Genomic DNA, 21,509 nt, shown 5'->3' with positions numbered 1-21,509 from the left:
CTCCTTTACGCGGTGCGCTTAATCCCCTCTCCTCTCGCACCAGGAGACAAAGAGGCAAGAAAAAGTCTCTTGTCTCTTCGGTAGCTCCGCGCCCGTTTCTGGAGCTCCTTTAAGTGGCGCACTTAAAACTCTCTCCTTGCTCACCAGGAAGCAAAGAGGGAAGAAAAGGTCTCTTGCCTCTTCGGCAGCTCCAGACTTCAACCGGACTCCCTCCCGGCTAGCCGTGGTGCACTAACCCCTTCAGGCTGTTTTCACGCTGCCAACTCCAGACCTTTCTCTGGGATCCGACCGAAGCCCGAGCCTCAGCTCCCAGCCCCGGCCCGCCGCGGCGGGTGAGCACACAAGCCTCTCGGGCTGGTGAGTGCCGGTCGGCACCGATCCTCTGTGCGGGAATCTCTCCGCTTTGCCCTCCGCACCCTGTTGCTGCGCTCGAGAAAGATATATCTACATAAATATAAAACTACAAAACATTGCTGAAGGAAATTAAAGATGACACAGGTAAATTGAAACATATCACATGTTCATGGATCGGAAGATTTAATATTGTTAAAATATCAGTACTTCCCCAAGTGATCTACAGATTCAATGCAATCCCTATAAAAATTCCAAAGACATTTTTTTGCAGAAATAAAATAAAAACCTTTCTATAATTCATAGGAAATCTTAAGAGACCCCAAATATCCAAAACAGTCTTAAAAAAGAACAAAGTTGGGGGGGGTCTCATACTTTGTTTTCAAAACCTACTACAAAGCTACAGTAATCAAAACAGTGTGATATTGACAGAAACAGAGACATACAGAACAGTGGAATAGAATAGAGAGCTGAGGAATAAACCCTACCATATATGGTCAAATGATTTTTGTCTAGGATGCCAAGACCATTCAATAGGGAGGGTAAGTCTTTTCAACTAGCAGTGCTAGGAAAACCGGATATCCACATGCAAAAGAATGAAGTTGGACTCGTACCTAACACCACATTCAAAACAACGCAAAAATGGATCAAGGACCTAAATGTAAGTTCTAAAACAGAAAAAAACATAGGTGAAAACTTCATCATATTAGATTTCACAGTGACTCTTGGATAGGAGAGCAAAGGCACAGGTAACAAAAGAAAAAAAATGGACAAATAGAACTTCATTAAAATTTAAAACTTTGGGGCATCAAAAGACACTATCCACAGTGTAAAAAGGCAACCCACAGAATGAGAGAAAATATTTACAAATCATATATCTGATAGGGGGTTAATATCCAGAATACATAGAGAACTCCTAAAATTCAATACCAAAAATACCCCAAACAACCTAATTCGAAAATGGGAAAAGGATTTGAATAGACTTTTCTCCAAAGATGATCTACAAATGGCCAGTAAACACATGAAAAAGTAGTCAACATCACTAATTAGGGAAATGCTAACTAAAAATACGAGATACAATCTCATACCCGTTAAGATGGCTTCTGTCAACGAAACGGAAAACAAGTGTTGGGAAGGATGTAGACACATCGGAACCATTGTGTACTTTTGGTGGGACTGTAAAATGGTACGGTTACTGTAGGAACTGGTGGTTCCTCAGAAAATTAAAAATAGAATGTATGATCCAGCGATTTCACTTCTGGGAATATATACAAAAGAATTGAAAGCAGGGTCTCAAAGAGATATATGTACACTTATGTTCATAGGAGCATTATTCATAAAAGGTAAAATGTGGAAGCAATCCACGTGTCCATTGACAGATGAATGGATAAGCAAAATGTGGTATATACTTATAGTAGAATATTGTTCAGCCGTAAAAGGAAGGAAAGTCTGACATATGCTATAACATGGATAAACTTTGAGAACATTATGTTAAGTGAAATAAGCCAGTCATGAAAAGACAAGTACTGTATGATTTCACTTACGTGAGGTACCTAGAGTAGTCAAATGCATAGGGATGGAAAGTATCCTGGTGATTTCCAGGGGGAGGGGAAAATGGGGAGTTATTGTTGAACAGGTATAAAGTTTCTATTTTAGCCGGTGAAAAGAGTTATGGAGATGGTTAGCTGTGATGGTGGCACAAAAATGTGAATATACTTAATACCACTGGACTGATATTTAAAAATGGTTAGGATGATCAACTTTATGTAATGTGTATTTAAAAACAATTTTTAAAAGACATAAAAAAGAATATTCTGCCATTACTCTTGAAAACTTTGATAAAATGGACAATTTAGAAAGCCTAAAGAAATGGAAGACGCATCAATAGAGTGAAGGAGACTTAAGAGACACCAGCTAATCACAATGTGTGGACCTTATTTGGATCCTGATTCAAGCATTCAAAGAAAATGCTGCTGAGAGATATGAGGTGGAACAAAAGGAAAGGCATACCATGTTAAACAGGAATGCTCAACATAACAAAGATGTCATTCTCCCTCAGTTTATCTATAAGTTTAGCATGATCTCTATAAATCTGGCAACGTTATTTTTTTTAATTATAGAATGCTTACAGAAAAAAGTTTTTTTTTTAATTTTTATTTTATTTATTTATTTTTGGCTGCATTGGGTTCTCATTGCTGCACGTGGGCTTTCTCTAGTTGCTGCGAGCGGGGGCTACTCTTTGCTGCGTTGCGCGTCCTTCTCATTGCAGTGGCTTCTCTTATTGCGGGGCACGGGCTCTAGGCATACGGGTTTCAGTAGTTGTGGCACACGGGCTCTAGAGCGCAGGCTCAGTAGTTGTGGCACACGGGCATAGTTGCTCCGTGGCATGTGGTATCTTCCCGGACCAGGGATTGAACCCATGTCCCCTGCATTGGCAGGAGGATTCTTAACCACTGCACCACCAGGGAAGTCCCCAGAAAAAAGGTTTTAAAGTAAGAATAATCAGGAATTTCTGAAAGAAAGTTAATGAAGGATTATTAATACTACATGACAGTAAAACATAGTGTAAGACCATAATAAAACAATGCGGTGTTTGTGCATGCAGAGACTTACAGATTATTAGGACAGAATAGCAGGTCCAGAGATCGTCACCAATACTTCTGGTAAGTTAGCATCTGATTAAGATGACATTTCACATCAGTAGGGAAAAAGATGGTCTATGTAATCAATGGTGTAAGGACACCTGGGTAGCTCTCTGGAAAAAGATGTAACTAATATCTCAGAATAACACCAAAATAAATTCTAGGTAGATAAAAATGTGTACAAAGTTAAACCATGTAAGTATGTACCATAAGAAATCATGGAATTAAAACAAATAAACATAGGGACTGGGAACTTCCCTGGTGGTCCAGTGGTTAAGAATCCTTCCAGTGCAGGGGACATGGGTTCAATCCCTGGTCGGGAACTAAGATCCCACATGCCACGGGGCAGCTAAGCCCGTGTGCTGCAACAACTGAGTCCACACGCTCTAGAGACCACGTGCCACAGCTAGAGAGAAACCCCCACGCCACAACGAAGATAATGCGTGCCTCAACGAAGACCCAATGCATCCAAATAAATAAATAAATAAATAAATAAATATTTTTTAATAAAAGGAAAAAGGGACTTTCAAGTTCCTTCTTTATTTTATTTTTTAAATTTATTTATTTTTGGCTGCGTTAAGTCTTCATTGCTGCATGTGGGCTTTCTCTAGTGACGAGCGGGGGCTACTCTTGGTTGTGGTGCATGGGCTTCGTGTTGTCGTGGCTTCTCTTGTTGGAGAGCACAGGCTCTAGGCGCTGAGGCTTCAGTAGTTGTGTCATGCGGGCTCAGTAGTTGTGGCTCACAGGCTCTAGAGCACAGGCTCAGTGGTTGTGGCACATGGGCTTAGTTGCTCCGCGGCATGTGGGATCTTCCCAGACCAGAGCTCGAACCCGTATCCCCTGCATTGGCATGTGGATTCTTAACCACTGTGCCACCAGGGAAGTCCCAGATGGTGATTTTTAGTCTTTCCTAAAATTGACTGAGGGAGTCATGACCAGTAATTTCTTATACATGAAATAGAATAGAAAATATTTAAGGATTTTGAGCTAAGGATGAATATTACATGAAACTTTGTTATAATCATATGTATCAGTAAGTTTATACATATGTGTGTACATGGTTATGATATAAAAATCCTTTTTAAAAATAATTTGCATGCAAAAAGATTAATAAGTCACTGAGGAGGTCCAGTATCTTCCACTGGAAGTCACTAATAATGGTGCCTTCTCGAGTTTCAAGTTCATTTCTCTTAACTTGAATTTCTCTGACAATGCTTGCTTTGTTGCACCTTGGTTGTCTGATGTGTGAGCTAGACATGTGCTCATTTTCTTTGTTTTGATTTTTCTAGTAACGATGACTGAAGTTTTACCAAAGGAAAAGAAACAGAAAGAGGAGAAGACCATGATTCTTGGTCAAGCTGTGGTGGACCTTCTTCCTTTACTGGAAGGTCAGATGTGTGATTTGCTCAAAAGCAGAAATAACAAAGCTCATAAAACTTAGTTCCAGAGAAGTGCAAAAATCAGCCTCAGTGAGTTTGAGGGATTCACTGAAAGATGAGCACAGTTATTTCTGCCTAACGCTTCCTTCTTTGGCTTGACTTGGCCTCCTTCTTTGGCTTGACTTGGCCTTCTTTTTGCAGGAGAGAGTTCATTTGAAACGATGGTCCCATTGCACCCTGTGCCAGGCTCGCCCTTGGAACCTCTTCGATCAGGTGTCAAGGTAATCAGAGTTTTAGCTCTTAACATTTCAACCTGATATTCAGTCAAGCCTGTCTGCTCTTAAGGTTAAATTTAGTTGAGTCCAATTCATCAGGCACCTTCTTTTCACAGGCACACATAGTGCTAGGTTCTGGGAAACAAAGATGGATAAGGCAAACTCCTACTTTAGGAGTTCATAATCTACACATCAGAGGTTATGACCAGTGTGATTAAATGGTGGGGTGGGGCATATGGACACAGAGTAGGTATCTGTTACTTTGCCCAGGGGTAGATGCAGGGAAGGCTTAACCATGGAAATGCCTCTTTAACTATGACCTGTTGAATTAAATTAAATAGTATATGAATGCATCTAACACACTTTCTGGCATGGTAGCCTGCTTCTGGTCATTGGAGGAGGGGAGGCATGAATTGGTAGGCTGTGTTACTGGTTTGTGTTCTGGACTTTGTTTCCCAGTTCCTCCTGGGATCAGTAGCTTCTTGGGGCACTGCTTTTGCCACTCTTGTGCAAGTACACTCACTCTCAGCAGATACCACGGCTGTCTTCAGTTTTGCACAAGTAAGCCCCAACTGCCCCAACTATTCTGAATGCAGTTCCCTACTTAACCGTTGATGTAGGCCCCTTCCTGATACTTGTTGATTCTGACCTTCGAGCTGCCACAATCCACTCCTACATCTGCTGTGATTCTCTCCTTCTCTTATTTTAGGATGTGATTGGTTTCTCCTAGGTTTTTTTGGTAGATCTGATTTAATTTGCTTTCTGTCTTTCAATGATTCCTAAAAATGTGTAGTCCAGTGATGGCATTTCTTGTTTTCCAGGGCTATTGTAGCATTATTGTTTTATTGGTTATAAAGATAATCATTTGATATCCTTCTGTCATTCCATGTGATTTGTGCTGGAAAGAGGTAGATATCTGGGCTCAATCTGCCTTCCTTGGTCCAGTGTTCCAGTCTATGTACTGTTGATTTTCTTTAGATCTTATAGAAGAAGAGAAGGGAAGGGCTGTAGCTTAGGGATAAGGTTCTCTTCTTGGTTTTATCTCTAACTCATGGGACTTTAAAAAAGCTATTTGAATCCTCTGTATGGAAATAATTAAACCTGACCTTCTTACCTTGAGCAATGATGTGAGGTTCAAATGAGATAATGTGAAAAAAGGGAGGCCTCTGGCATTTTCAAATGTCTGCGTAATTTTATTCTTTTACAGCAGTGCAGTCTTGAAGTTAAAGTATTTGTGGCGGAGCCCTTATTGACTGCAGCCCAGATCTCAGGAGGCAGTCTCCTGAAGGTCACATTGGAGGCTGCCTACTCTGTGCCTGAATCCTTCATTCCAATGGGGCTGCTGCAGAACTTCATGGTTGGTCTGCAAGTTCCATCAGCTGGAGAGGTAAAGACTTACAGCAAGTTATTTATAGAGATTTAAACACTCATATGGTCATCTCTTCCTCACCTTCTAAGATTTCATTCAAAGCAGCCTCTGTTAATGGCTGAGATTTATTTTAGGCTCAAAAAAATAAAGTTTATTTCTGTTTTATACATGCATGTTAATATTTATAGTTTACATGTTATACATATATAGACTACATATAATTTATATCAATAAATGCATATTTATGATGGAAAATATATAAAACATTTAAAATCTGACAATTTTTGGATGTAGTATTTCTACACAGATTACTTTTATGCATATATTTTGTAGATTTTATATAATGTACTTTATTATACAAAACTTTCTTTTAATTCCAGGTTATTTTCTTAGTCCAGATTTCTATGGAATGCTTGTGTATGGGTCTTTTGAGGCTCTTGAGATTTCCAAATTGCTTGCTAAAAAAATGTAATTAGTTAATACTCTTACCTGCTTTATTGCCATTTTACATTTTTCGTATAGAAATCTCCAATTCTCTTTCACCTTTTAACATTCCCACCTGCAGTGCACAAGGGTTCCAATTTCTCCACATTTACCAACACTTGTTATTTTCTGTTTTTTGATAATAGCTATCCTAATAGATGTGAAGTAGCATCTCCTTGTGTTTTTGATTTGCATTCCCCTAGTGACTAATGATGTTGAGCATCTTTTCATGTGCTTATTGGCCATTTGTATATCTTCTTTGGGGAAATGTCTATTCAAGTCCTTCGCCCATTTCTGAATTGGGTTGTTTGTCGTTTTGTTGTTGGAGTTTTAGGAGTTCTCTATATATATTTTAGCTATTACTCCCTTATTAGATATGTGATTTGCAAATATTTTCTCCCATTCTATTGGTTGCCTTTTTTACTCTGGTTAGTGTCTTTTAAAAAATTATTTATTTATTTATTTATTTGGCCATGCTGCATCTTAGTTGCGGCACATGAGATCTTCGTTAGGTTGCCGCATGTGAGATCTTTTAGTTGTGGCATGTGGAATCTTTAGTTGTGGCATGTGGAATCTAGTTCCCTGACCAGGGATCGAACCCCGGCCCCCTGCATTGGGAGCATGGAGTCTTAGCCACTGGACCACCAGGGAAGTCCCTGGTTAGTGTCTTTTGATACCCCCAAATTTTAAATTCTGATTAAGTTCAATTTGTCCATTTTTTTCTTTTATTGTTGTAACCAAGAAATCATTGCCAAATCTGATGTCACAAGGCTTTTCCCCCTGTGTTTGCTTGTAAGAGTTTTATAGTTTTAGCTCTTATGTTTAGGCCTTTGATCCATTTTGAGTTAATTTTTGTATATGGTGTTAGGTAAGAACCAACTTCATTCTTTTGTACATGAATAGCACCTGCTTAGCACCATTTGTTGAGAAGACTGTCCTGTCCCTATTGAATGGTTGTTTTTAAAGAAATAAATTTATTTATTTTATTTATTTATTTTTGGCTGCATTGGGTCTTTGTTGCTGCACGTGGGCTTTCTCTAGTTGTGGTGAGCGGGGGCTACTCTTCATTGCGGTGAGCGAGCTTCTCATTGCGGTGGCTTCTCTTGTTGTGAGCATGGGCTCTAGGTGTGCAGGCTTCAGTATTGTGGCACATGGGCTCAGTAGTTGTGGCTCACGGTCTCTAGAGCACAGGCTCAGTAGTTGTGGCACACGGGCTTAGTTGCTCTGCAGCATGGGGGATCTTCCCGGACCAGGGCTCTAACTTGTGTCCCCTGCATTGGCAGGCAGATTCTTAACCACTGCGCCACCAGGGAAGCCCTGAATGGTCTTGGCATCCTTAATTTTGACAATTTTTGCTGGCATTGGTTTTGTTTTTTTTTCTTGAGGAGCAGATTTTCAAAGATTCTTACTCTGCTATTCTAGAAATGCCCCTCCTTCACAGAAGTTTTAAAACTTAACCCAATGAACTAGAATAGTTGAGTTACAGGTTATGCCAATTTTACTTTTTCTAAGAGACTACAAAATTGCTTTCCATAGTTGTACAAATTTACACTTCCATCAACTATGTATAAGAATACCATTCTCTTCACAATGCTGTCAACACAATATTTTCAGACTTTGACTTTGCTAATCTACAGTTTAAAATGGTATCTCATTGTTTAATGTGCATTTCACTTATTATTAATGATTTTTAGCATGTTTTTATTTAAATGTTGGATTTTTGAATTTCCATTTTTATAAATTGTCTGTTTATAACTTTATCAATTTTCTATTGCAAGTATATTTTAGGTAAATTACAGATATGAAAATGCGTATACTTTTAGCCCTTTGTCAGATTTGTTTGTTTTTTAAAAGATAATTTTTAAAAAGGTACGTCATGACTCTCATATAAATATAAAATGACATAAAAGGTTTAAACCAGTTCAGAGGAGAATCTGGGGACTTCCCTGGTGGTCCAGTGGCTAAGACTCTGTGCTCCCAGTGCAGGGGACCCAGGTTCTATCCCTGGTCAGGAAAATAGATCCCACATGTGGCAACTAAGAGTTTTCATGCCACAACTAAAGATCCCACATGCCACAATGAAGATCCCACATGCTGCAACTAAGACCCAGCCCAGCCAAATAAAGAAATAAAGAAATATTTTTAAAAAAGGAGAATCTGGGCTTCCCTGGTGGCGCAGTGGTTGAGAGTCCGCCTGCCGATGCAGGGGACAAGGGTTCATGCCCCGGTCCGCGAAGATCCCACATGCCGCGGAGCGGCTGGACCCGTGAGCCATGGCCGCTGAGCCTGCACGTCCTGCGCCTGTGCTCCGCAACGGGAGAGGCCACAACAGTGAGAGGCCCGTGTACCGCAAAAAAAAAAAGAGAATCTGAACAAATGACCCATATATACAAGCAACTAGGAATCTTGAAATATATTTGCTAATAATTCAAAACTTATCAGCCATAGTACAATAATCAATTATATCTCCACTGGACAAAATACATGTCCATATCTATGGACAAGAATAATTTGCATTATTATCAATTTTCTAAAAATTATGGAATTATAAAATAGCAGCAAGATAATGAAGGACACAGGCCCCTCTTTAGAATCAGATAATCACAGAAGGATCTGTTAGACAACACCTGGTGTTCCATTGAAAACACACTTCAGTAATCTTTTTTTCTCCACTTCAAAGTCTTTCACAAAATTTCCTGATATATGGTATTTATTTCTGTAGAAAGACTATCCCATTTTCTTCAAGAATGGAACTCTGAAGCTTGGAGGGGAAAGAGAACCTGTTCCTCGGCCCAAAAAATGGCCTATTGCCAACATTCTGGCTCCAGGAGCTAATTACATTCCTGATGCTTTCATCGTTGGTGGGCCTTATGAGGAAGAAGAAGGGGAACTCAACCGACCTGAGGTGAGAGAATTAGGCGGATTTGGTGATAATCTCAGTGCACTGACAAATGATAAAACATATGTTTACAGTTTGTAAATCACTGTAATTCACATACATCCATCACCTCTTAAAATAAAACAAGTGTATGTCATAATAAAACAATTATCTATAAAGTTCTGATTAAAATATTTCCTGACTTAAGTCCAACAAACAAAATAATTGATTTAATTCATATTTATTTTATTTGAAATTTATTTATTTATGAGTAGGTTATAATACAGTTACAGGTCAAAATAAAACATTAAGAGATATGCAGTTAAAGTCTCCCCCCTCCTCCATGTCTCTTCTTCCTAATTCCTTCCCAGATCATCACCCTGGTAGTTAACCTTTGTTATAGTTTCTTGTGTTTCCTTCTGGTTACATTTTTATGCATATAAAAGCAAAAGTAAATAGTCAAAAGAAGACTCAGAAGCAAAAACATTTAGAAAAGTAAAGTTTCCTCGTAAAGGATGCAAGGGAGTCAGATTTCAGAAAGACTGGCTCAAAGACATCAGCATAGTAAAAGTCAGGGATCAAATTGTTTTTCTTTAGGGAGTCCAGATTTATAGGAAGTATTCAAAGTCTTGCTGTTTTCAGATCTAGAACCTGTCAAGAAGACTCTGCTATTTTTGCTTTATCTCAAGTGTGAAATGTTTATTTATTTATTTTTAATTGAGTATATATAAAGTGCTTAATCATATTGGAAGTAGGAAAAATGTGTTTTTTCTTCACATACTCATACACACGTATACCTACACATATTCTTTCCCTATCATTTTTTTTTTTTCACAAATGGTGGCATACTCACACACTTCTGCAACTTGCTATTTTCGCTTATAGTGTATCTTGGAGATTTTTTCCACATTCTTTTTCTTTCTTTATTTGTACTTGTGTAACAGAGCAGGACCCTATGGGGCCTTCTGGGGACAGGCCTTTCCCCCAAATCCTCTGCTTTAGCTCCTCTCTGAAGTACCTAGATAATAATATTTGATGCACATTTCCTGAGTTGTTTTACAGATGTGAAAACCCCCCACCAAATGGAAGATGACCATGAGCACGTAGGCCCAGGCCTCCTGGAGCCTAGGTACTGCAAATGTTAACCCCTGTGACACCACCCTGTTCCCTCACCATCAGCCAATCAGAGAATTGTGCGTGAGCTGATCACGTACCTTGCAACCCCCCTGCCCCTCACACACCGGACTTTTAAAAATTTTTGCTGAAACCCTTCAGGGAGCTCGGGGTTTTTAGGGCATGAGCCACCCGTATCCTTGCGTGGCCCTGCGATAAACCTTTCTTTCTCTGCTCCAAACTCCAACGTTTTGGTTTGTTTGGCCTTGCTGTGCGTTCGGCACATGAACTTGCCCTAACGCTTGCTTTATGATACACTTTTTTTAAAGTATAGACATACTTTAACTTGCTTAACTAGTCTCCTGTTGGTGGACATTTCAGTTGTTGAAATTATTCTTTTCTTTTTGTTCCTTCCCTCCCTCTTGCTTTCTTCCTTCCTTCCTTCCTTCCCTCCTTCCTTCCTTTCTTTCTTTCTTTCTCTTTCACTCTTACTTCCTATTTTTCCACAACCTATGTTTGTCAAGAGCATAGAAAATGCTGTAAACATATTTGCAAATGTATTTTGAATGAGCTGATAATCATTAGTGGAAACATTCAATAAAGTAATTTTACAATGAGTGGTTGAATTACTTTCACTATCTGATTCTAAATATTTTAAATAGAGATAAGGCTAGCAATATTTTAATAACACTGTGCAGTGTCTTTTCTCATCATTGCGATTACTAAAAATTCATGCTCTTCTTACATTAATGTTTTCATTTAGATCAGATATTTTATTTTAGATATTTAGATTTTATATTCCATTTTAGTTTAGATAGCTAGTTCTCAACCCTGATTGCTCATCACAGTCACCTGGAAAGCTTTTAAAATAGTAACAATGGCCAAGCTCTAACCCAGATGAATTACATAAGAATTTACTTTTAAAATAATACCAATGCCCAGGTTTTGATTTTTCTTTTTAGCAGCTCCCAGATAATTCTTATATGCATCCACGGTTGAGAATCACTGATTAAGGTTATGTGAGTGAATATTTGGCAGTTAATATTAGATTGATATAAGGATAATATAAATATTTTATTCTATATACTGTATTAATAGTAAAGTACCCTAAAATTTAAGATGGTGGTAGTATTTTCAGTAGTAGTCATACTTATAGTAGTATTAGTAGTTGTAATAAAAGTATTGTGACCAAATCCATTAAAAGAATGCCCCACAGATGGAGCAGGAGACAACCATGGCATACTGAGAGAATAAAAGTCCCTGTCTTATGATTTTATAGGACAGGGAATTTAGGAACCAAGCAGAGTGCATAAAGAAAAGGATTACTTGGGACTTGGAAAGTCGCTGCTACCTCGATCCTCCTGCAGTGATCAGGTACGAAGAGGGAGGGAATATGTCTAACCAACAAAGACTATAGGTGGGAAGAAATGTTACTTTTGTTTATTTATATTTGAGTTAAGGTGATCTTGAGGTTCTCTTCCACCACATCTGCTAATAGCAGGCTTCTAGTGATGGTACCTTAACCATGGGGGGTTCTTGTTTCGTTCAGAGCTGGTATGTGTGGTGGCTCTACAGTATTATTAGATATCCAGGCTCAATCTTTCTCTTTGCTCTACCTTCTTTAACATGTACGTTCCATCCACAAGGCTGTCTCATGATGGCTCTTGGAGCTCCAGCCTGCACATTTACATTCCTTTCAGAATGTTGGAAGAGGGGAGTGCTTATGGATTAAAAAAGGACACATTCTGGCTGTATTAGCCCCTCTTATAGAACCTTCCTGGAATCTGACAACCCCTGTTTACATCTCATTGGCCATCTCTCGATGCAAAAGAGGCTTAGGAAATAGTGGTTTTGTTGGACACATTGTCACCCAGACTAGATCAGGATTTATATACTAAAGCAGAACATGACACAGTTTTGTGTGGGTAGCTGTCAGTCTCTTGTCACAGTGACCTGGAGATAGGGAGAGGTGAGAAATAGAGGATTATCGGTATATGTATAATCTGAATGAAAATCTCTGTTTTTTTCAATTAATAGACTATTTTTTAGAACATTTTTAGGATTATGGAAAAATTGATCAGATATTTCAGAGTTCCTATATACCCAATTTGACAGTAGTATTATAATATTAATGTACATTGTTGGATTTGATTTGCTGATATGTTATTAAGGATACATTGTTACTTTTATTACTTTGAACAGTTATCTATTTAATTAAAAATAAAAAAATTTTAATTTATTTTACTTTAATCTGTTTCATTCTCTGATTTTCTTCCTTTCTTTATGTAGATCCACGTTTCTGACCCACATCATTTCCTTTTCTCTGAAGACTTTTAGCATTTCTTTTTATTTTTTAATAGGCATTTAAAAAAAATAAATTTATTTGTTTTTGTTTTTGGCTGTGTTGGGTCTTTGTTGCTGTGTGCAGGCTTTCTCTAGTTGCGGCGAGTGGGGGCTACTCTTTGTTGCAGTGTGTGGGCTTCTCATTGTTGTGGCTTCTCTTGCTGGGGAGCACGGGCTCTAGGCACGCGGGCTTCAGTAGTTGTGGCACATGGGCTCAATAGTTGTGGCGCACGGGCTTAGTTGCTCTGTGGCATGTGGGATCTTCCCAGACCAGGGCTCAAACCCGTGTCCCCTGCATTGGCAGGCAGATTCTTAACAACTGCACCACCAGGGAAGCCCAACTTTTAGCATTTCTTGCACGGCAGGTCTGCTGGCCACAAATTCCTTCCATTTTTGTTTGACTAAGAAAGTATTTTTCCTTCACCTTTGAAGGATAATTCCACTAGATACAGAATTCTAGGTTGGTGGTTTGTTTCCACACCACTCTCTTCTTGCTTGCATGATTTCTGAAAGGAAGTCCAATGTAATTCTTATCCTTATTCCTCCATAGGTGAGGTGTTTTTTTCTCTGACTTCTTCCAAGATTTTCTCTTTCTCTTTGGTTTTCTGCAGTTTGAATATGATATACCTAGGTGTAGATTTTTTTTGTGTGTGTGTTTATTGTGCTTGGTGTTCTCTGAGCTTCCTAGATCTGTGGTATCTGCCATTAATTTGGTAAGATTTGTAGCCATTATGACTTCAGATTTTTCTTTTGCTCCTTTCTCCCTTTCTTCACTTTCTGGTATTCCCATTATACCTTTTGTAATTGTCCCACAGTTCTTAGATATTCTGTTGTGATTTTTAAATTTTTTTCCCCTTTCCGTTTCAGTTTGGGAAGTTTTTATTGGCTTAGTGGCTTCAAGATCACTGAGTCTTTCCTCAGCTATGTCCGGTCTGTTGATAAGCCCATCAAAAGAATTGTTCCTTTTTTTTAGTGTTTTTGATTTCTAACATTTCCTTTTGATTCTTTCTTAGAATTTCCATCTCTTTGCTTACATTTAACCATCTGTTCTTGCATTTTGTCTGCTTAATCCATTAGAGTTCTTAACATACTAATCATAGTTATTTAAAATTTTCTATCTGGTAATTTCAAAATCTGTGTCATATCTGAGTCTAGTTCATATGCTAGCCTTGTCTCTTCAGACTGTATTTTTTCTTGCCTTTTACCATTCCTTGTAGTTTTTTATTGAAAACTGGATATTATGTTTTGGGTAGTAAGAAATGTGGTAATTAGGTTTTTTACTGTGAGTTTTTATGTTAACCTGGCTAGGAGGTAGGCTGTGTTTAACGCTTGCTGTAGATGTAGATGCTAGAGGCTTCACTGTCCTTTTGCTCCTTCCCTGTTGTCTTTGGGTTTGCTAAGAGCTCTTTCCTAAACAGGGTTTGTGTTTTGCAGATTCTCAATTATAAGTCACTGTTGTTATACTGGATCCTGTTGATGTGTGGCGGTAAGGTGTTGGGGAAGGGAAGTGTTCTATAATCCTGTGATTAAATCTCAGTGTTTTAATGGGTTTGAGCCCATAGGTTGTGACTTCATAAGTGTGTAATAGTCTTTTTTTCTTCCTCTCTTCGTGTGAGACAGGAAGGCTAAATAGGACTGGAGTTGTCTAATTGCCCTTTCCCTGGGTCAGTTAAAACTCTGGTGAAGTAGTTTCCCTTACAGAGCAGGCCTTTGTTATGGAGAATACTCTGGACATATTTTAATATGGTTACCTTTCCTTTCTCCCTGCCTAAGGCTATTCTCTTGTTTTCACAATGAGAGTCTGATGGAGCTCCTTGATTTAAAACCCAAGAACATGTGGGGACCCCCTAAGACTAGGCACCCAGGAGTTTTTAACTCTCTGGTTAGTTCACGCTCAGCCTCCAAAAATCTTTCAAAATTATCATTAAAGTGTTTCTTCCAGTTACTGGCTCTAATGGCTTCTGATGCCTGTAAGCTGATCTCAGCTGTGATTCTCTGTACTCGCCTGTTTCTCTAAACTTCCAGGTGGCAATTTGCCCTGTGAACTTAATTCTTAGATGGATCTAGAAAAGTCATTGATTTTCAGTTTGACCAGCTTTTTTCTTACATATGCCTTTATTTTTTTTTAATTAATTTATTTATTTGTCTGCATTGGGTCTTAGTTGAGGCACACAGGCTCTTTGTTGCGGCGTGTGGGCTTCTCTCTAGTTGTGGTGCGCGGGCTCAGTAGTTGCTGCGCACAGTCTCTCTAGTTGTGGTGCTAGGGCTCCAGAGTGCGCAGGATAAGTAGTTGTGGCGCGTGGGCTTAGTTGCCCTGTGGCATGTGGGATCTTAGTTCCTCGACCAGGGGTCGAACCCGCATCACCTGCATTGGAAGGTGGATTCTTAACCACTGGACCACCAGGGAAGTCCCTGACCAGCTCTTTTCTTGTTGTGAGGACAGGAGTGATAGCTTCCAAGCTCTTTATGTGTTTGAGCTGACAATGGAAGTCTTACTATGATTATTTTCACCGTAGAAATAAATGTACTTTATACTATTTGCATACTTGTCTGATTATTTCTTTAGAATAAATCACTAGAAGTGGAATTTGTGGGTCAAAGGCTATGAACATTTTAAAGACTTTGATTCATGTTGTCAAACTGCTCTCAAAAATATACAGTTTGCTTCTGCTAGCAGTATAGTGTAATTATGTTTGGAATTTTATTTCTATGAGAAGGTTTTAAAAGCCCACATGCCTAACAGAATTTTTACATATGTGCATTCCATTACTTTTTTTTTTTTTTTTTTTTTTTTTTTTTTTGCGGTACGCGGGCCTCCCTCTGCTGCGGCCTCTCCCGTTGCGGAGCACAGGCTCCGTACGCGCAGGCCCAGCGGCCATGGCTCACGGGCCCAGCCGCTCCGCGGCACGTGGGATCCTCCCAGACCGGGGCGCGAACCCGGTTCCCCTGCATCGGCAGGCGGACGCGCAACCACTGCGCCCACCAGGGAAGCCTTCCATTACTTTTTAAGAGAGGAATACTTCCTTTTGACCTAAATTATACTAACCCCATTTTTGCATGTAATGCTAATGGGCTGATTTTTGATCTGCAGTTTTCAGAAGCGAATTGCTGATTGCCGATTTTGGCCTGTAGAGATCACAAGGGTTCCTCTGGTTACTGTACCCAAAGGGAAATCTGCTAAATTTGAAAAGGTAAATTAGTTTACTTAAAAATATTTATATAAGAAATGCTGGGTCAGACCCAACCTGTTTTTCTGCTTCTAATTCTGATACCAAAGGAAAATATGAACTGTGTGGCTGCTCCCTAGGGTGACCAGCTCATCCTGATTTGCTTAATAGTTTCCCGGTTTTAGTGCTGAAAGTCTCATATCCCAGGAAACTCCCTTGTTCCTGGCAAATCAGGATGACTGGTAACCCTAGTTCCCTTTTGTCCACTAACCATTATTTAGGCTTTATTCTCAGATATCCTGTTTCCCTTTAGCTCTTTATTATAGTTTTACCACGGGTAAAACCATGAAAAATAGTCTTTTTAAAAAATGCTTTTCTTTTCTTTTTTAAAAAAAATTATTTATTTAATTTATTTATTTTTGGCCGCATTGGGTCTTCGTTGCTGTGTGCGGGCTTTCTCTAGTTGTGGAGAGTGGGGGCTACTGTTTGTTCCAGCGCACGGACTTCTCATTGCGGTGGCTTCTTTCGTTGCAGAGCATGGGCTCTAGGCACGTGGGCTCAGTAGTTGTGGCTGGCGGGCTCTAGAGCGCAGGCTCAGTAGTTGTGGAGCTCGGGCTTAGTTGCTCCGCGGCATGTGGGATCTTCCCGGACCAGGGCTTGAACCTGTGTCCCCTGCATTGGCAGGCAGATTCTTAACCACTGCACCACCAGGGAAACCCCAAAATAGCCTTTTAATACATCAAAAGTAGTTAAATATTGGCAATATGGTTCAAACTACTACATCTTTCTAAATTTATTTTAGACTTACCTACTTAAATTGTTTTAGCCCGCTGATTAGAGTAATAGGATTCATAGATGTACTACTACTCTGAAAAGATACAGCTTTGATGAGCCTAGAAAAGTTCTCTACTGTATTTTGTTTGTTTATGATAAAAATAAATGCATTTGTCCAAATGACTGTGTTTCCAGTTCATCCCACTGACTATGCCAACAGTTGCTTCCTATCATGCTGAAGAAGAAAACCATGGGAAATATCCTAAGAAATGTCCCCTGCAAAAAGTCTTTTTTAAAACTTGAAATATAGTTGTTGCACAATATTATTAGTTTCAGGTGTACTACATAATGATTTGACACTTGCATACATTATGAAGTGTTCACCATGATAAGTCTAGTAACCATCTGTTCCCATACAAAGTTATTACAATATTATTGACCACATTCCTTATGCTGTATATTATATCTCTATAACTTATTTTTTATATAACTGGTGGTTTGTACCTCTTAATCTGCTTCACCTGTTTCTCCCACCCCTTCTGGCAACCACCCGTTTTTCTCTGTATCTATGAGTCTGTTTTTGTTTTGTTTTATTCTTTTTTTTTTGATTCCATGTATAAGTGAGATGACATGGTATTTATCTTTCTCTGTCTGACTTATTTCATTTAACATAATACTGTCTAGATCTATCCATGTTGTCACAAACGGCAAGATTTCAATTTTTATGACTAAGTAATATTCCATGGTATATATATATACACACCACATCTTCATTTATCTTTTGATGGACAATTAGTTTGCTTCCATATCTATTTTAAATAATGCTGCAGTGAACATTGGAGTGCATATATCTTTTCAAGTTCATGTTTTTGTTTTCTTTGGGTAAATACCCCAAGGTGAAATTGCTAGATCATATGGCAGGTCTATTTTTAGTTTTCTGTGGAACCTCTGTAGTGTTTTCCATAGGATCTCACCAATTTACGATCCTACCAACAGTACACGAGGCTTCCCTTTTCTCCACATCCTCGCCAGTGCTTACCTGTTGTCTTTTGATGGTAGCTATTCTGACACGTGTGAGGTGGTATTTCATTGTGGTTTTGATTTGCATTTCCCTGATTGTTAGTGATGTTGGGCATCTTTTCATGTGTCTGTTGGTCATCTGTACGCTTTCTTTGGAAAAATGTCTATTAAGGTCTTCTGCCCATTTTTAAATCAAGTTGTTTGGTTTTTTTTGATGTTGCATGAGTTCTTTGGATATTAACCCCTTTTTGGATATATAGTTTGCAAATATTTTTTCCCATTCAGTAAGTGGCCTTTTCATTTTGTTCATAGTTTCTTTCACTGTGTAAAAACTTTTTATTATTTTTTTAATAGTTATTTATTTATTTAGGCTGCACCAGGTCTTAGTTGCAGCACATTGGATCTTCACTGCGGCATGTTTTAGTTTCTTTATGCAGGATAGTTAGTTGTGGCACATGGGCTTAGTTGCTCCGCAGCATGTGGGATCTTGCCGGACCAGGGATTGAACCCATGTCCCCTGAATTGGCAGGTGGATTCTTAACCACTGCGCCACCAGGGAAATCCCAATGATGCATTTTAAATTGGGAATGTTTTCTTAATTTCTCTTTCTGCTAATTTGTTGTTAGTATATAGAAATGCAACTTATTTCTGTATGTTAATTTTGTATCCTGCAAATTTATTGAATTCATTTATTCTAGTAGTTTTTGGATGGTGTCTTTAGGATTTTCTATATATAATATCATGTTGTCTGCAGTGACAGTTTTACTTCCTCCTTTCCAGTTTTCCTTTTATTTCTTTTTGTTGTCTGATTGCTGTGGCTAGGACTTCTAATACTATGTTGAATAAAAGTGGTAAGCGTGGGCATCCTTGGGACTTCCCTGGTGATGTAGTGGTTAAGAATCCGTCTGCCAATGCAGGGGACACGGGTTTGAGCCCTGGTCTGGGAAAATTCCCACATGCCATGGAGCAACTAAGCCCATGCGCCACAGCTCCTGAACCTGTGCTCTGGAGCCGGCTAACCACAACTACTGAGACTGCATGCCACAACTACTGAAGCCCACATGCCTAGAGCCCATGCTCTGCAACAAGAGAAGCCACTGCAATGAGAAGCTGGCGCACCGCAACAAAGAGTAGCCCCCACTCGCTGCAACTAGAGAAAAGCCCGTGCAGAGCAACGAAGACTCAATGCAGCCAAAAATAAATAAATCAACAAATAAATAAAAATAAATGTATTTTTTTAAAAAAAGAGTGGGCATCCTTGTCTTGTTCCCAATCTCAGAGGAAATGCTTTCAGCTTTTCACCTTTTGAGTATGATGTTGCGTTTAGATTTGTCATATATGGCCTATATTATTTTGAGGTATGTTCCCTCTCTACCCAGTTTGTTGAGAGTTTTTATCATAAATGGATGTTGAATTTTGTCAAATGCTTTTTATGCATCTATTGAGGTGATCATATGATTGTTATTCTTCAGTTTTGTTAATGTGGTATATCACATTGATTGATTTGTGGATATTAACCCATCCTTGCATCCCTGAGATAAATCCCACTTGATCATGGTGTACGATTCTTTTAATGTATTGTTGAATTCGGTTTGCTAATATTTTGTTGAGGATTTTGGCATTTATGCTCATAAGGGATATTGGCCTGTAATTCTCTTTTCTTGTGATATCTTTTTCTGGTTTTGGTATCTTTGTAATATATAATATGCATTGGCTAACATTCCTTAGATTTCTAAAGCAACATAATGTTATCACATGAAATAGGACTTTTAATCTAATTTCTAATTATTGCTATAATCAGCAAAATCAAAGAGATTACTTTTAACCTTGTGGAAATTAAATGTGTTTTCTTTCACTAAATTGATTTTTTTCCTTATAAAAGTTTTCTATGGCAAACCATACAACCATTAAAAATTATGTTAAAATATATTTACTGACATGTTCTTCATCTTTGTAATGAGAATTTAGATGAGATTAGGGTTGGCAAATACATGACAGCAGACTGTCAGTCATCCTCCTTCATCCATGGCAGATATTACTGATCAATCAAAGCATTCTTTTCTTTTGAACCCAAATAAGGACACAGAGTCTTTCTCAACACAGTATTCTAAACCACCTCCACTAATTGGTTAGAATTTAAGCATAAGTTAAATCCTATTTGTCGTCACTGATCCAGATGATTTGTAAGGCCCCTCTCATTCATATGAATCTGTGAACTAAAGCTAAGGCCACAATCTGATTTCTCTTAAGTTTTTGTTGTTATTACTGTTTTTTGCAAAGCTTCACTTTTTCCTAAGAAGCAACATGGTGAAATTGACATTTTGGTTGAATATATATTATTAATTAGTTTGCATATGTGTTGATCCAACTATTATCTTTACTGTTCATTAACAGTGTTAGTATACGTTATCTCAGAGATCATGGTGTTTTTAAACCCAATTATAAATAAATAGATAAATGAACAGAGACCCAAAATGTCTATGTAACTGGCCCAAATCAAGTAGCTCAGCTAGTCCTAAAGTCAGGTCTTTGAACTGCTAAGTCAGAACTCCATACTTTAGCTACATTACTCCGTAGCACTAACAGCTCTCTGTTTTTATTCCTTTAGACTGATGATGAAGGTCAGCTTTCATTTCATGGTGTGGCTTATGTTAATATGGTGCCATTGCTGTATCCAGGTGTGAAGAGAATTCGGGGAGCTTTTCATGTTTACCCTTATCTAGGTAGCACAGTCTATGAAAAGGTAAGAAAAATTTGAATAGAAGGTATCATCCTAATTTATTCTTATGTATGTGTTTACCTACATCTTTAGCACACATAGCTTTGCAATTGATATTTGGAACCAGCTGGTTTACTGGGATGTTAAATATAGAGCCTTGAAGTCTTCTGCCCTTGAACCTTAAAAACTTTAGGATAATGAAATCCAAAAACTGGAAACAACCCAAATCTCCATCAATAGGTGAACAGAAAAACAAATTATATGCTACAGCCATACAATGGAATACTACTCAGCAATAAAAAGGAATGAGCTATTAATACGTGCAACATGGATGGATCTCAAATGCATTATGATAAATGAAAGAAACCAGACAAAAGAGAGTACATACTGTATGATGCCAATGAAATACAATTATCAGAAAGTAGTGGCAGAAAGCAGATCAGTGGTTGCTTGGGAACAGGGATAGAGGGAAGAATGGATTATAAAAGAAATATGAGGTAAGTTTTAAGGATGATGGAAATACTGATTATTCTAATTGCAGTAATGGTTTCACATGTGTATACACATGTCAAAATTGATCAAATTGTATACTTTAAATATGTAATTTATTATATAGGCATACCTCATTTTATTACCCTTTGCTTTATTACTCTTCACAGATATTGCATTTTTTTTACAAATTGAAGGTTTGCGGCAACCCTGAGATGAGCAAGTCTATGGGTGATATTTTTCCAACAGCATCTGCTCACTTTGTGTCTCTGTGTCGCATTTTGTTAATTCTCACAATATTTCAAACATTTTCATTATTGTTATATTCGTTATTGTGATCTGGGATCTGTGTTGTCACTAGTGTAATCGTTTTGGCCTTTTTTAGCAATAAAGTATTTTTAAATTAAGATCTGTACTATTTTTTTTTTAATTTTTTGCTGCATTGAGTCTTTGTTGCTGTGTGCCGGCTTTCTCTAGTTGTGGCAAGTGGGGACTACTGTTTGTTGC

At 38.4% G+C, this 21,509-nt stretch overlaps 1 protein-coding gene across 3 annotated transcripts in view; it reads left to right on the top strand.

Moving 5' to 3' along the window:
- Positions 1–21,509, top strand: part of CFAP70 (cilia and flagella associated protein 70) — a 95,422-nt gene that overhangs the window by 16,834 nt on the left and 57,079 nt on the right. For all 3 annotated transcript variants that reach the window (XM_055080802.1, XM_055080803.1, XM_055080804.1), the window contains 7 exons: positions 4,283–4,381; positions 4,574–4,653; positions 5,855–6,034; positions 9,222–9,404; positions 11,770–11,864; positions 15,925–16,024; positions 20,403–20,537. In XM_055080802.1, the coding sequence (XP_054936777.1) occupies positions 4,283–4,381; positions 4,574–4,653; positions 5,855–6,034; positions 9,222–9,404; positions 11,770–11,864; positions 15,925–16,024; positions 20,403–20,537 (872 nt within the window). The remainder of the gene's footprint in view (positions 1–4,282; positions 4,382–4,573; positions 4,654–5,854; positions 6,035–9,221; positions 9,405–11,769; positions 11,865–15,924; positions 16,025–20,402; positions 20,538–21,509) is intronic.

This window comes from Physeter macrocephalus, chromosome 20 (genome assembly GCF_002837175.3).
Source record: "Physeter macrocephalus isolate SW-GA chromosome 20, ASM283717v5, whole genome shotgun sequence".
NCBI classification, from domain to species: Eukaryota; Metazoa; Chordata; class Mammalia; order Artiodactyla; family Physeteridae; genus Physeter; species Physeter macrocephalus.
Note: the sequence above shows the minus strand (reverse complement) of the source record. Positions and strands in the feature narration are given on the sequence as shown.